General features: G+C 47.1%; 1 protein-coding gene across 4 annotated transcripts in view; it reads right to left on the minus strand.

Moving 5' to 3' along the window:
- The window catches only part of LOC104363821 (limbic system associated membrane protein), a 1,022,402-nt gene that overhangs the window by 313,697 nt on the left and 693,395 nt on the right, over nt 1-15,310 (minus strand). For 3 of the 4 annotated variants that reach the window (XM_033005145.2, XM_033005144.2, XM_033005146.2), the window contains exon 1: nt 1,086-1,469. In XM_033005145.2, coding sequence (XP_032861036.1) covers nt 1,086-1,240 — 155 coding nt within the window. In that variant the 5' untranslated portion in view covers nt 1,241-1,469. Of the gene's footprint in view, nt 1-1,085; nt 1,470-15,310 lie in introns of those variants that run through there. The other variant, XM_042788682.1, reaches the window with a different exon arrangement.

Genomic DNA, 15,310 nt, shown 5'->3' on the forward strand with positions numbered 1-15,310 from the left:
TGACATCTAGCAGGATTTATTTCAGAGAAAGAGAAAGAAAACTTTGCTGCTGCTGTTAGCTTTGCTAGGGGATTGCTCCCTTGATGCTTCAGGGTTTGTGCACTATCAGCTTCCCATACAGATTACAGGCTTATTTTAAATTATGTCCAGTTGTTTTATAGCCAGAGTACACAGTGTGTGCACACACTCACACAGATTTTTCCTTCAGTAGGGAAGTTACTGCAGGTAAGTTGAGCAAGGCAGAATTTGAAAAAGAAACCCGGAGGAAAAAGATGACTGCATTTCAGCTAACTGGGACGCTCCTAACTGAAAGCCCAAGTAGCCTCAGAACTACCTTTAGAAAAACTGCACGACGAATACAGAAATACAACACTTAATACTGCCAGTGAACAAGGCTTCGTGTGCAAAGACTCCCTCATCACAACCACCCAGGCACACAGGCACAGCATACATCCTTCCACTTAGCCCTGCAAAGAAACCAACAGAGTGAACGAGATACAAGCTTCATAAATGTCAGAGCTCTTACACCATTTTTTCACCAGCCTTTTTAACTACTGTATCCCTCTCCCCCTCTCTACAGGGCAGTAAAATAAATAAATAAAATTAAAAGCCAGAGTTTTCCGAACAAACTTGCCCGAGAGTTCTGGCAGCACCAGGGATAAAGTTTTTGCATAGGTACCAAAAGAACTATGGGAAGATCAATGGAACATCTGGCAAGCGCAGCTGGATTCCTTTTCGATTTCTCTATTGATACTGCAGGGCTGGTGGAAAATGTACGTTCACGAGAGCTGGCTAACACAAACAGATCTTTCCCCACTGAAATTCTTTTGATTCAGAGCACTACACAGAGGAGAGTGGTGGCAAAAAGTGCTGAAAAGCTCTGCGATTTTTTCATATTAAGGCACAACACACACACGCAGAGCTTGTTTGTAGCAGCTGCTGCTACTGCAGTTCGAGAGGTAAAATAACACACACTCTCACAGAGACACGTACCCACAAATCTATATCGCACCACATGTATACGCTGCATACATAGAAATACAGATACACACGTAGGAAAGGAAAAAGTTGGCAAGATGCCCTACCTGAGGATGGCTGTGTCCCCCTGCCTCACGGTGATGTTATCGGTACCACGGGTAAAATCCACGCTGCGGACTGGCAGCCCTGTAGGGAGAAGGCAAAGCAATCTCAGTAGGACCAGCGGTAATTGTTTCCGATCAGGCTGAGCCCTCGCTACCATGGCTGGTCTCGTCGAGTTTCACTGTCAGTACTTGGCTCTCTCTCTGCGTGTGTATGTGGATAGATAGATGTAGAAAGAAAAACAATAATAATAATGTACAACTCTGGCTCTGATCGACAGCCCCAGAAAGGGGAGGTGATTTCACAGTCCTTCTTAGCTGCCACTTTCTCTTGCTCTTTTCAGTCTCTTGCTGGCTTCTTTCCCCCCACCCCCTTGCCTTTTTTTAAGGCTTTCAAAAAAAAAAAAAAAAAAAAAAGTCTTAGCACAACCTTCAATTAAAAAAAAAAAGAAGGAAAGAAAGAAAAAAAGAAAAAAGGCAAGAGGAAAAAAGTCAGGTAGCAAAATACTTTAAAAAATAATAGCAATTAAGTCGACCCCTTTGGAGTGATGGAGATAGGTTGGGGGAAAAAAAAAAAAAAAAAAAAAAAAAAAAAAAAAAAAAAGAGGAAAAGGAACAAGAGGAGTCCTGCGCCGCCGGGCTGCGCGAGTGGATGGTCCTGCTCCAGTGCGCGGCTGTGCAGCCTCCCGGCCCCGAGCTCCCTTCCTAACCCACTTTCCCAGGCGGAGCGAGGGAGGGAGGGAGGAGGAGGAGGAGGAGGAGGAGGAGGAGGAGGAGGAGAAGGAGGAGGAGGAGGTGGGGGGGGGAGCCTCACTCGTGAGACAGCAGCTCGGCACCACAGCGGCGGCGGGCGCGGGAGGGGAACCGCCAGCCGCGCTGCCCGGCCCTCTCCCGGGGGGGCAGCCCCCCCCCCCCCCCCCCCGAATCCTCTCCCCGGGGAACGAACGGGGTTGCACAGGGCGGCCGGGGGGGGGGGGGCACTGCAGCAGGGAGAGGGGGCATGTGAGGGGATGAGGGCTGGAGGGCAGAGGGGGGAAGCCCCCCAGGGAGAGGGGGCTGGAGAGGGGAGGGGGGAAAGGCAGAGAGGGAAGGGGGTGGGAGAGGGAGAGGGGGCTGGAGAAAGAAGGAGAAGGGGAGTGGGGAACTGGAAGCAGAGGCAGACCGGGAAGGCAAGAGCAGCCAGGAGAGGCTGAGTGGGGGGAGGCACAGGCAGCGGGGCAGAGAGGGTGGAAGAAGATACGACCGATATTCACAAGAGCAAATACTGGGGGTGGGGGGCAAAGAAGCTGTGGCCAAAAGTGCAAACAACTTGGCTTCGCGGCCTGAAGCCACAAGCTAGCTGATTTACAGAGCAGCATTCTTGGCAACTACCTCTGCAGCCTCAACCCTTGCTTCTTTCCCCCCCCACACACACTTTCCCCATACCAGATAAACAGTTGTACATCCCTCCCTCCCTCCGCCTCCCCCCCACCTCCCTCCCCTCGGCCCTTCCCGCCCCCCACCTCCTTTCCCAGCCTTTGAGGGATGGACGGGAGACAATGCTGGTATTGAGCTGCCCGCAGTGTGAATACCCGGCCTGTCCTCCCCGACTGCCAGCGCCCGGCAGCTGAGCCCCGAGCCCGGCGGCAGCGCTGCCCACCCGGGAACGCTCCCACAGCTCGCATCCCGGCACCGGCACCGCCGCGAGAGGAGGGAGATGAAATTAATGGAGAGGAAAAAAGCCGCCCGTGTCACTGCTGGTGCCTGCCTGCCATTCCCCCAGCCCGCTCGCCTCTGCCTGCAGGAGGGATGAGGAGACCTGCTCCCCCGGGGGTGTCTCGGCTGGCGTGACCCTCCGGTGGCCGAAACACGGCGGGGCTGGGAGGGGGAAGCAGAGAGGGCTGAGGTGGTGTGGAGGGAGGGGGCCGGAGGAGCGGGTGCAAGGAAAGCTGAGGGGGAACTCTGCGGTGAGCTGCCGTCCCGGCGTTGGGAGGGAAGGGGAAAAACCCGTCTTGCACGCTGCCTGCTTCCCCTCCGGTCCTGGAGCCTCGTGGGGAGATACAGGGGACCCAAACTGGAGGTACGGAAGGAATGGCTCCGTGCCCTACACACGGCCACACGGCATCTGATCAAAGGTCCCCCCCTAACCCTGGGTCCTGTCTCTGAGCACAGGCTGAAGCCAATGCCCCGGGGAAGAGCCCAAGCACAGGACAAGCTGCAGTTGCACTGCCCCTGGGTGCTTTTCTGATTTCCAGTGATTTGTGGCTAAAGCATGTCCCCTCAGCTGGTGGCAGTGTCTTTGTAGTTAATGGCCCTCGATTGATTTTCTTCTTCCAGGAATGCGTCTAGTTGCCTTCTGAACCCCTAGAAACCGGCCCCTGCAGCCTTGGTATGGAAAGGCCCTGCTGTCTATGAGTACTTAAACAATCCCTGCATGTGTTAAAGGCCCCCAAATTAAGGGCTAAGGTCATGACACTACTGCGCCCAGTGCCATGCATGCAGCGGCAAAAGAGATGACGGCTTTGTATTCAAGCCAAGGAGTGAGCCAATTCAGACATTTCCCCTGCGGGAGATTTGGCAGGGATGGCACCAGAGTTGGGGAGCAAAGAGAAGGAGATAAGGGATTAATTGGCACACTGGATGTTCCCAAGATACTGCAGAGAGAGATTTCACCTGACAAGGGTATTGCTCTGAAGAAGACCATGCTGCTGATAAACTAGTAGCCACCACTCTAGGGCGATGGACAGCACAAGGGACAGAGAGATGCCATCAGGCTGCTGGCATCCCAGATGATGGGCATCACCGAGCGAAAACCTCTGCACCCTTGTCACAGAGTTCCAGTGCAGCTAAAAGACCTGGTCCTATATGAAGATGAGACCAATGATAGAAACGCACCCCTCTTGCAAGTCAGTGTTGCATGGATCCCTTTTAGAAGGGTCTCCCACATATGCTTCATCTACATTTAATAAGAGCTATTGTATATTAATTAAATGCCAGTGGAGTAAGGAAAACATATTTGTCGAAGATTAACTATTATGCAATGCAAGAAGCATCTGCCACCCAACTGCTAGAGCTCACTAAATATTTCCTTATCTCAGAGTATTTACTTAGGAGGCAATAACTATCCAGTTAAATCTAAATTTAATGCTTAGTTAAATATAGTTCATGGAAAGTGGCACCAATATGTTTTATACAGAGAATGACAGAAGAGGGGGTTTCAGGGAGGGATAAGGAAGGAACCCTGTCCCCAGACTCTGGTAACATCCTGACTCGAGGTGGGACTGCACGTGGCTGTGCTTCCCTGCAAAGTGGGGCTCATCACAGCAGACGCGGAGGCGCCTCTCGGCTGAGATGGAAGTACAAGGGAAGTCTTCATCTTCTTAAGCATCTGTACAATCCTCATTAGAACCACCGTAACATAACTATTTAATAATAATAATAATAAACATAATAAACAGAGATACGAGCAAGAAATTCCCTTGAGGGTCTCGTAAACCTTGGGAAAAAATAAAACAAAACAAAAGCCTAAAGCTGATAGGTCGTACTTACTTTTAGAAGCGTACAGAAGCAAAAGGAAGGGGTTGCCTGGGTATAAAAGGCTAAACAAGCAGGACTCTCACAAATTCTAGGAGAGAGTCTCATGAGTAAAATAAATAATGTTGTTTTTGTACATGTTCCCAGAAGAAATAACTCTCTGGACCCATCTCCCCCTGCTGGAAGCAGATAACGAAACAGCAGGTCTGCTTTCTAACTTTCCTGCCTTCTGAAAACTTGAGGAAAAATTCAGGTAAACAATCAGAGCATGGACACCACAAAACCATACTGCCATCTTCTCATGCCATTTACCAGTACTCCTGGTAGGTGCAGCACTGGCAGGGCCAGCCCGACTGACCCAATTCTGTCACTGGGCAGTTCAGGAACGGATGGGGCAGCACGAGCCCAGCCCCACAGGTACCACATCACCCTCCTCCAACGCCAAACACGTAACACCCTGCTCAAAGGGAAGGCGGCCCAGAGCAACGCCCTTTGATGAGCGCAGGCTGCACAGCACCACCAAAGACACGACAGGAACGCTTTTGGATGACAGGCTGAGGAAGGTGTCTGCTTTTCCACGCTATGGGCGCGGGATGGCTCTGCGTGCAAGCTGGAAGGAAAACAGCAGCACGAGCAGACACAGCCTGGCTGGCCTCATGCTCCTTGGCTTTGAGGGAAGCGTGCTGAAGACATCACAGGAGAGACCCTCCATGCTGGCCCTGGAGAGACAGCCTCCGCTGAGATAGGCAGCGCGGAGATGCTCTGGGATTGGTACTCGGGTCACCTCTGCCTACCTGTGTGGCAGCTCAGTTTTACAGCTACTCAGGGACTGACATTGCGAAAGCCTGAAGTGCCATCTGGTTTTCATGGAGAGCCAACAGACACTAAAAGCATGGACTCTGGCCACAAATAGGGATTTTTTTTTTTTTTTTTTTTTTTTTTTTTCATTTGAAGTGGCTAAAAGCAAAGAGCAATCCATGGAAACTTCACACAATGCCAACTGCAAGAGCCATCTGTATGATGTGGATGGCTGCCCTCTAGGAGCTGAAATGAAGCTCATCAGCTCATACCACAAACAGCCACAAAACCGGCAACTGTTGTCGCTTGACTTTCATTCACTACCAACCACACCAAAACCGGTGGTTTGTTCCCAACTATTGCTGGGGAAAAGACATTTATGAAGATATATGATATTCCTCCAGACCCTATCATGATCAACACAGTTGTTTTAAGGGGACTGCATAACTGCTCTGCCAGCAGAGTCCAAGCATCTATTCAGGGTATCTGCAATGATGAGCGAAAACATATGATGTTTTGTGAGCTATAACGTGTATAGTCAAGATACACGGCTGTACTCGGCAATTTTATTGCATTGGCAGAGGAGTGGAGAGGAACAGGGAAGAGCCAAAGGGGTGTCAGCATATGGGGAGGAAGATTAAGGGATGGTGGCGGGGGAGCGGTGATCTCTCCTTCCTCCCTGTACCCACTGCTCCTCCACGTACACATTTTTACCCTGATGTGTAAGGGTAGCATCCCACTCCCAATTTATTAGGCCGCTACGTTGCACTCTCCTTTGGTTCCTGGGATACAGGCAGCAACAGGAGCAGAGGAGAAGGAGGAAAGCCAGGGCTAGGAGAGAGGTGGAAAATCCTTTAAATGCAGCAGGTGCCTCTAGAGGCAAACTGAAGAAGAGGTAGGCTTTCAATGGTAAATGCCCTTCTCCCCAGACTCCACGCGGGCGCTCCCACAGGCCATACTCTGTCCATTCCTTCAGCCACACCTGCCCGATAAAGGGGCCTCCATCGATACCAGGCCAGAGTCTGCCAGAAAGAGTGGAGAAATAATTTCCGTGAGACAAGTGAAAACCAAACTTGATCCTGGGCTGACTGGAACATCAATGCCACTAATTCACATCCCCAAAGCACTGACGGAGGACATGTTATAGGGAAAAATTCTGCCGTTTGAGAAAAATGCATGTGTCTGATGGCTCTAATACTAGAAGTAACTGTTCCAGCACGTGCTTTATTTTAAGAAAGACATGTTTTTTATGAATATTTCGCAAGTCTATAAATTCAACAGGCTTTTGATGCTGAAAATGCCTGAGACTCACATCCAGACATGTAATGCAACAAGACCAAGCTTCCTCTAAAGTAAGAACCTCATTAGGTAGAAGGATTTACTGCTTTGAGAGCACTCAGATAGGTCATAACTGTGGATGATAACATGCATGCACAATACCTTTCAAAGTGCGATCACTGAGCTGTAACAGAACTTCCTTCTGTACAAGAACAATAGCTGGTTTTCCCCAATTTGTAACCTTGTTACTATGTAATCGATCTAGTTTCGCAATTGATCACCTTGGTATGGGCAATTTAGAGGCCAAGGGCCAGGTTCTCAATTGCTGTAAGCTGACATATCACCACCATGGTCAAAAGAGCCGTGCTGATTTCTACCAGCTAAACATGAGGCCTTGAGTTTTGAAGTTCATCTACTTCTGTGATGCTTGGGTAGAAAACTGCATTATCACCTTTGAAAGGGAAAACCTTGTTCAACTGGATAAAGAGATATTGCGCTCAGACTTTTCAGACAGTTTCACCTTTAGTTAAAGACCAAATCTGAAGGTTGGGCAGGAGGCAGACGGCGGTCTGAAGATGTCTTTTTTCAGCAGGATATGACCAAGTGGGATTAAAGAATTAGCACTGCTGTTGGTTTGTAGCCTTAATTACTAGTTGCTACAACAGCAAGTGCTTGTAGAACTACAAAGTCATTGGCAACAGGTCCTTCCCACTTGAGAGGAACAAGAGACAGAGAGCACTTCCCTTTTAGTTAAAACAAAAGTTGCCCTTCTGGACTCACAAATGGCACAAGCATAGAAGCAACCAGTAGTACTGGGAGTGTAGCGCTGCCTTTCCCCTGAAAGACCACGTGCCATTTGAGACTTTCTTACTGACACTTCAGAACCAGGCTCTGCTGCTGTTGTTTGTCAGAGGGTGTCAAATCCCTTCGAAAGGGCGGGAGTACCATGCCGCTCAGCGGTGGCCGCTGCGTGGCAGGGAGCCAAGCTGCCCTCCATCTCCCACCTGAGTCACCATCCCCGGTGGGAAACTCTGTGACCTGTTCTCCCAAGGGAGGCCGGCTCACGGCATCGGAGGCAGGGAAAGGTCTGACCTGGGTTCTGATGTTTCTCAGGGGGACAAGGATGACGACCTGTATTTTCCGAACGCGGCTATAGGAGTTAGGCATGCAAACCCAGACAAGCAGTCCATACCTCCCACTGAGGACAGCTTCAAGATCTCTTTTCTTTTTATACTTGGGACATTGCTTCACCAATGTCAAAGTAACACTTGATGAGTCAGGCAGAGCCAGGGTTCAACCCTACAGGTCTTTAAATAATTAATTTCCCATAGCAAGGCAATAGCTCTATCTCCTTAGACCTACTATTCCCCCAAAACTTTTCTCCCAACGCTGGTGAATATTTACAGCCCTCAGCACAAGTAATTAGGATTGACTTCACAGAAGGAGGCTAGAATAGTTAACAGTCCCTCCAAACACACAAGCAGAGAGATGACCCAGAGGTTGGGATGTTCTAGGAGGACTTGGGAGATATCCAGTCCCAATTGCCTCAGTGAATTTGGGTAAATCACTTAATGAGGCATTCACAAAGGCATAAAAAGCTAATCTCCCCTAGGCTCCCTCTGCCCTCAGAGAGATAATCTTCTCTTGAGGGCACTTCAGAACAGATGCCTAAATAAACCGTTTAAAATCGTTCTGTCTCTCAGGGTGTGTCAAAGTTTCCGGCTACATCACGGAGACCCTAACATACCCTCAGCTTCCAATAGTATTCAAAGGATGAATCACCAAAGACTGCAGGGTGATCTGACACTGCAATACAGAAAGCTCCTGCAAGACACAACCTCCAGAACACACAGGTGTGATCTGTTTTTCTAACATACTCATTAACAGGCCCCAAAACAACGGCCTGGCAGTTTCAAGGGATGCTAGGATTGCTGCAAACAGGAATTCTATACAACTGAGAGGTGGTCAAATCCGTTCTGAGCCTTGCTGCTTATTTGATGACCTGCTCTGGCATGGAGTTCTCAACACAATGCTAATGGATGAGAACAATCAGTCTGACAGTGATGATTTGGAAGAGAGCTCCAAAGTCTTGCTGAAATGATACATGCTACACATTCATCATCACCAGAGAATTAATTTTATTGTGAAGAATAGAGTGCGGCAGGTTGTTGTGCTGCGCATTTTCTTGTCCATTACAGAAGCTCCAACATAGCTTTTACAAAACTTAAACTGAGGCCTTCAGCGAGACAAGAAAGATTCTCAAGATTTGTGATGCTATCAGGAGACTAGGCACTGTCAGAAAGCCTCATGCACAACAAGCTGACAGAGAAATTTGTATGCAGAAATTTGGAGAAGGGTCCCTTTGAAACTACAACCTGCCTGAATTCAAGCTTCTCAAAGCACTTCCAATAATTTCACTGCATTCAGGTCTGAAAATGAGGAAAATATATCTTTAACATGTCCATATTTTCAAGATGACAAGCCAGGAGAACTGCCCCACAGACACAGGCTCAGTTAATACCATTCTTACAGGCTACAGGTCAGGGACGTCTCTGCATCAGCGTCTGGAGTTAGTGTCTGCTTACTCTTTCAACATACACTTTCTAATGTTTCAGCTTTTCTTCTCTCCTTTCCCACACTACTTCTCTGCTCCTTTCTCCAAAGTCCTCACCCTGGTATTTTCAAGTTTCTCTCCCTTTCCTAGGTTGTTCTCATGCCCCATTTCTGTCAGGCCCTGTCGTATTCATATGTTTTAAAGCAAGGAGGGACTTCTCAGATCATTCTGTACAGCTGCCTGTCCCAAGCCACAGAAACTCACCCACTTCTTCTGTCAAGAAACCACAACAGTGGCTCAGCGAGCGCACCTTGTTAAAGAAAGGGTCTTGGCTTTAAGCAGCCCCAACTGCAGAGATCCACCCTATGTCAGTGGGATTAATGATTAATTACCACCTCAGGTTAAGAAATTTTCATGCTGTTTTAAGCACAACCATTATTTCCTTTATCATTCAGCCACTGAATCAAATCATGCATTTGTCTGCTTAGATTAAATGGTCATCTGTTGTTAAATACCACCTCCTTGAAAAATTATGTTGTACCTGTTTAAGTCTCACTTTGCACCACTTTTGTTCCTAGTCCAATACTTTTCCACAAATGCCCAACACCTGATGTCAGAGAGGGAAATAGGGTGTTTTCAGCAGCCTCGAAGAGAGTTGGCAGATGCCAGATTAACAGGTCTGTCCTGGGGACGCGGCTAGATAGCACAGAAGCAGGGCCAGGAGAGGGAATTTTAGATCCAAGCCTAAGCATGGGGAAGGGGAAGGTAGGAGTTGAGGGGGAACGATGGAGGCCTTGCCCATGGAGAGGTGCAGGAATGAGGTGGCTTCTCAGGGGGAGGAGACATTTTGCTGGAGGTGATTCCTGCAGCAGGTTCTGTCAGGCAGGACCAAGGAGCCTCCGGCACAGTCCTATGCTGGGATGCAGCAGCAGACAAGCTGTATGGGCTGTGGGCTTCACTCCTTGCAGCAGCAGCAGCACCCTGTCTCAGAGCCACCCTTACTCAATCTCATCCCAACTCATGTTTAAATCAACTTGGGTAAGGCAGAGGAAACCTGAGTGTGGGCATATGTGCAAGCCGTTCAGATAAAGCAACACCTACCAGAAAAAGCAAGACCTCTCAAAGGGACAGAAATTCTTCTCTGAACTTCTGCTTATGACACTGCTAAGGCTGGGCTGGATGGGGGATGCACACATCCTGAAACAGCTCCCCAAAGCAGAGGTCTGCGGGGGCATTTATCAAAGATTCCAAGCAAGAGTGAGAATAGGCGGGTGTTCTCCTGGAAGGGCATTAAATCTCTGTAGGAACTTGACCTGTCAGACCCAGACTAAGGCCCTGAAGTGCCACCAAACAGGTCTAGCAACCTGTTAGATCCAGCAGCTTGTGGGGCTTTAGGAAACAAGGAGCCAACAACCCAAACAGGAATGGAAGCATCACCTCCTGTGAAATCCCTGGGGATTTGTCCTGGTCTTCAGCGACACTTCATTACTTTCCTAATTTATACATCACACCAGTATTTTTTGAATAACGTAATGAGCCTGCTAGCTTCTTTCAGCAGGCAGAGATCAGGGAAGGACAAAGAGCAGGTTAATCAGAGCACCCTAGCAGCTGGCTGAACAAAGGCAGGGGATGTGAAAAAAATCACTACAGTTGGATCAGACAGCAGCAGGGTAACAAAAAAAAGACCAAAGAAAACGTTTGATGATGAGATGGAGCTCTGAGTAGGGCACTTCCACACTGCATTACTTGCTGGAAGATGGAAGCTGGGCTGGAAGATGAACCACAAGATACCAGACCTATAGCACTTGTGGATGAGGCTACCTCAAGTGTCCTTGGGATATCTATCACTGATTACTTTTTAGTCAAAGTCATTGTCCCTAAAACCTTTTCACCCCATTCTCTGTCTGCAAGGAATCCTCCTGTGTTTGCCAGACATAAGTGGGAATCCAGAGGGGCTTGAATTTGCAAAACAGAGGGCTTTGAGTCACTCGAGCATCTGCTTCTGAGCTTTTTGGTAGGACAATCATTTTCACAGACAGTCCCAAGGAAGAATGGTAAAAATGGTTTACCAGAGCCACTTTTCAGCTGGTGAGCGTATAGCATGAAGGAACTGGCAGGAAAGCTTTTTACAGGCTTGGGATGATAAAACACTGCTGCCAAAGACAGGGCGTTACCTGCCCAAGTAAGCCCTTGCAACCTACTGATCTGACAAAGGCCTGAGGGAGAAGGAGCCTAAAGCTCAAAAAATTTCCCATTCAAGTATCTACCAGTGTCTGACATGTCAAAGGCAATCTTGATAGGTAGAGGCCCCTTGGATGAATCGTGGCTCTGATATAATCAAGTGGAACTTGGCCACTGATTTCAGTGGGGCTACAATTTAACCTCTTGAGTTTGCCTCTGGCCCTCATTCCTTGTAACCTCCTCTTGGCTGCAGAGTGAGTGCAACGAAAAGGACAGAACAAACATGGAAATTAAGGCATACCTTCACATTCACATCCATTTAACTGACTTACAGCAATTTTCAGTAAGCTCATTGCTCATCAAGGTGAGGAACAAACCGAAGTAAATCTGACTGGCCTCAGACATAGCCAGCATAAGCAAATTAAGTGCAAACTTCTCCTGCTCCCAGCTCTGTCAGGACACCCCTCTTCTGTCCATCAACATGCCCTGGTAATCCTGCCCACTCTCCCCATCTGCAGATGTAGCTGAGTCCTGAAAAGAAGCCGCTACTGTCTATGAATTTTTAATGTAGCAAGGAAAAGGCTGCAGGAAGAAGAATATTTGGTGGCATTTACTCTCTATGATCAAAGCCATTTCATGTCTCTTGTGTGATATTATTAGAACACAATACGAAGAGAAAGCAGTGTTCAGACTAAGGTCCCTATTCAGGAAACACTTTCTGCAGAGGAGAATGCAAGAACCAATGCCAGCAGGAAGCCCGTATTCTTACAGTATCTCTCTGCCCATGTGTATCTGCAGAGAATTACATGACAAACTGCCAGGCAGGTACCTTAAATCCAGCCCCTTCTTATCACAAGCACAATGTTCAACGGGACATCTCCACTCACCTCTGAATGCTTCCCCAACACCCAAATGCACTTGTATGGCCAGCAATAAGAGACCCAAGTCTAATGAGATAACATGCCACAGAAAGAGCTGTATTTTAGGTCTCTGCTGTCACTGGTATTTGTTAAATAAAACTCATAGGGAATGACAGGAAAAAGGCTATGTACCAAAAGCAAAAGTCAGCTGCTAGTAGGAGTAGGGTGCAGCTAGCTCTTGGTTCTCGAGTTCCCAAACGCAGCAGTTACTTCTGTGCTTGGAAAATACCAAGCAACCACCCAAGGGAATGTAATGCCAGAGAGAGTGCTGACATGCCCTGTCTCTGTTCTGTCACTAGCTGGGCCAATCCTCCAGTGCCAAGAGGCAGATGAAGACTGTACAGAAAGAGCTGTTAAGCACCCAGCAAGGAGAAAGGGAATTTTTCGCTAGCAGAAAAGAGGATGCTGGGGTTCAAACAGATCTGGCTCTCTGAAAGTCTGGAGTAATTCCAGACTTTTCCTTTCCTCCCCTCTACTAAAGGTCACAACAGAACACATACACTAATGTATGTCTTTTAAAAAGTTGTTCCTCTGACTTCAGACAAACTCTGCATATCCCTGACAAACATGGACGGAGAATATTTCCCTGGGAAATATCTGCACTAGCTGAATACACTGTAATTACGAATTGTCCTGTCTTATCACCATCACTCCATCAACAATAAAACACAGAGCCCAGACTAATCAAAATCCTAGCCACAAGCAATGTATCCCATACAGATCACCCTCACTGTTGTTCAAGATCTTCTGAAACAAATCTGTCCACTGTTGGTAAGTGTTTGGTGAGTGCTTCATGAAAAGTTGATCCCTTGTTCACATTATACCTCTGATGGTGCTGAGGATGCATTGGCTCATGCCATCTAAAACATTCAGCCTCTGTTCCATAGTTGAAAGGCTGAGATATCTGCAAGCAAGGGTCAAGGTTCAACAAGTAGCGGGGATAATGGGCAAGTATTTTTGCACAGGTGAGTCACACTGCTGAAACAAGACTCCTGATTGCTCACTGTAAACTATCATGCCAACACATTTGCACTAATATCACAAAAGCAAAATGAGGGGAACAACAACTGAAGTTGAGGTGAAATTTAAGCATTTTGGTAAACATAATGTCTGTAAATGAATGCTGACAGCCGTCATGCAGCTGTTTACAGAGGTAACAGAAAACCTCTGAATGGCCTCTGCTGCTTTTATGTTCTTTCGAGCCGGACTCTGTTGAGGGCTCTGTACCAGACAGCTCGTTCTGCGCCACTGTGCAAATGTTGACTGACTGAATCAGAGAAAGACCATGAACACTCAAAAATGTCCAAAGGAAACTGCAAGAATTCAACACAATATGTAATGCGCTTGCGGCCTCTCAAAGCTTTGCAATGAGAAAGCTCCATGAAGCAGGAGCTTTGCTCATACACAGGAAAGTGGGAATGTGTTATGGCTTAAATCTTTGGACCGAAAAGACGGGTTGCTCTAATCGCACAAAAGATTTAGGTTTCACACAGGGTGAACTCCCCCCACTCCACTTACACAGCACAACAGAGCTGCAGGTGATGTACCAGGCACTGCCAGTCCCTAGGGAAAGAAACTCTGGTGAAGGAGGGGCAGGGTACACTCCTTTGTAGAAGGGGGTATATGACACCATTACGCTCTGTGTGTGCATGCGTGTGTGTGAGCCAGAGAGGTGAGACTGGCATACGTGATATTCCAGCCTACTGGGATGACTGAATAGGAAAACGATCGTTTTAAGCTCTGTTGTCTTTTGGCAGGGAATAATGCTTGCAACAAGAAAGCAAGACAAATCAGCCCAGGCAGAAAGGGCAGAAAACTGGAGATCAAGTCTTCCTTATAACTTCCAGTATGATTCTTGAGCTTTCTAAAGATCTCCTCACTCCCAGAAGCCAGTCCTAAAACACACTGTTTGAGCACTTTGGCCAGGATAGAGTCAATGCCTTAATGCCTGGAGAAGATTAAATGTATTTTTATTTTACTAGATCTATTCAACTCCCAACAGAAAGATTCAAGATGCCACCAGTATTGGACAGATGACCCTTAGCTCTGCACTCAAGAGCTTTTACAACGTGAAGCTGGTGTCCACTGTTTCTAGTTCCTGTAATATCTTTCCATAAAGCTGCCAAGTGTTTGGGTACCTGGATGGGAGATCGATAGGGTTGAGTATACAGAGAGAAATATTCTGTGATTGGAACGTGATTATCAAGCTAATGAAGCTCTAATGGCAAATCCAAAAATGATGCACAAGCTGCTCAACTTTGGCCGATTCCCTGAATCCACTAGTTCAGGAAAACTTTCCTCAGCAGGTTATAGCTCTCATCTTCTTCAACTACTTTGCCAGTGTGGAAGAGATTGCCAAATTCTAGTATCCCCCTAAAAGATGCAAAGCTGTTTTGATGACTCATCTGGCAACCACAGCAAGTAAGTCACTTTAATACTAAAGTCAGAACAGAAAACACTGGAAAATTAAAGGGAAATAAAGTTTAAGACTAGGAAGTGTTTTAGAAAAAAAACCCAAAGCATTCAGTATTATTTGTAGATTCTCTCCTGTTGTCTTAGACCAGCCAGAGAAATGATTAATGCTTTCTGATTCTTTCTTAACAACACTTGGAATATAAGCAATGAGAAATAAAGAAGAAAAATCAATGTAAAAAAATTTCATCTTATTCCTTCATCAGACCTCCTCGAAAGGAAATACAGGAAACCCACAGTAAGACTTATATTCACCAAAAGAAAGGAAAACTCCAATCAGGGACTGCATTTAGGATTTTAACTTGGTATAGATATTAATTTAATATTAATTAATTGCCCTGTCCATAGTGGGATTTAGAAAACACAAAAACCATGTATTTAACTAGCTAATGTGTATTAACAGCTTAGCACAAATAAGGCATTATGCTTCCATGATGTATTAAAAATCAGTTAAACCTTGGGCCACTTCTTGCCATTATGCTTAACATATGTTAAGATCATACTGCCTTGTTTTC

Source organism: Tyto alba, unplaced genomic scaffold (assembly GCF_018691265.1).
Source record: "Tyto alba isolate M040663 unplaced genomic scaffold, T.alba_DEE_v4.0 Super-Scaffold_14, whole genome shotgun sequence".
In the NCBI taxonomy this organism is placed as follows: Eukaryota; Metazoa; Chordata; class Aves; order Strigiformes; family Tytonidae; genus Tyto; species Tyto alba.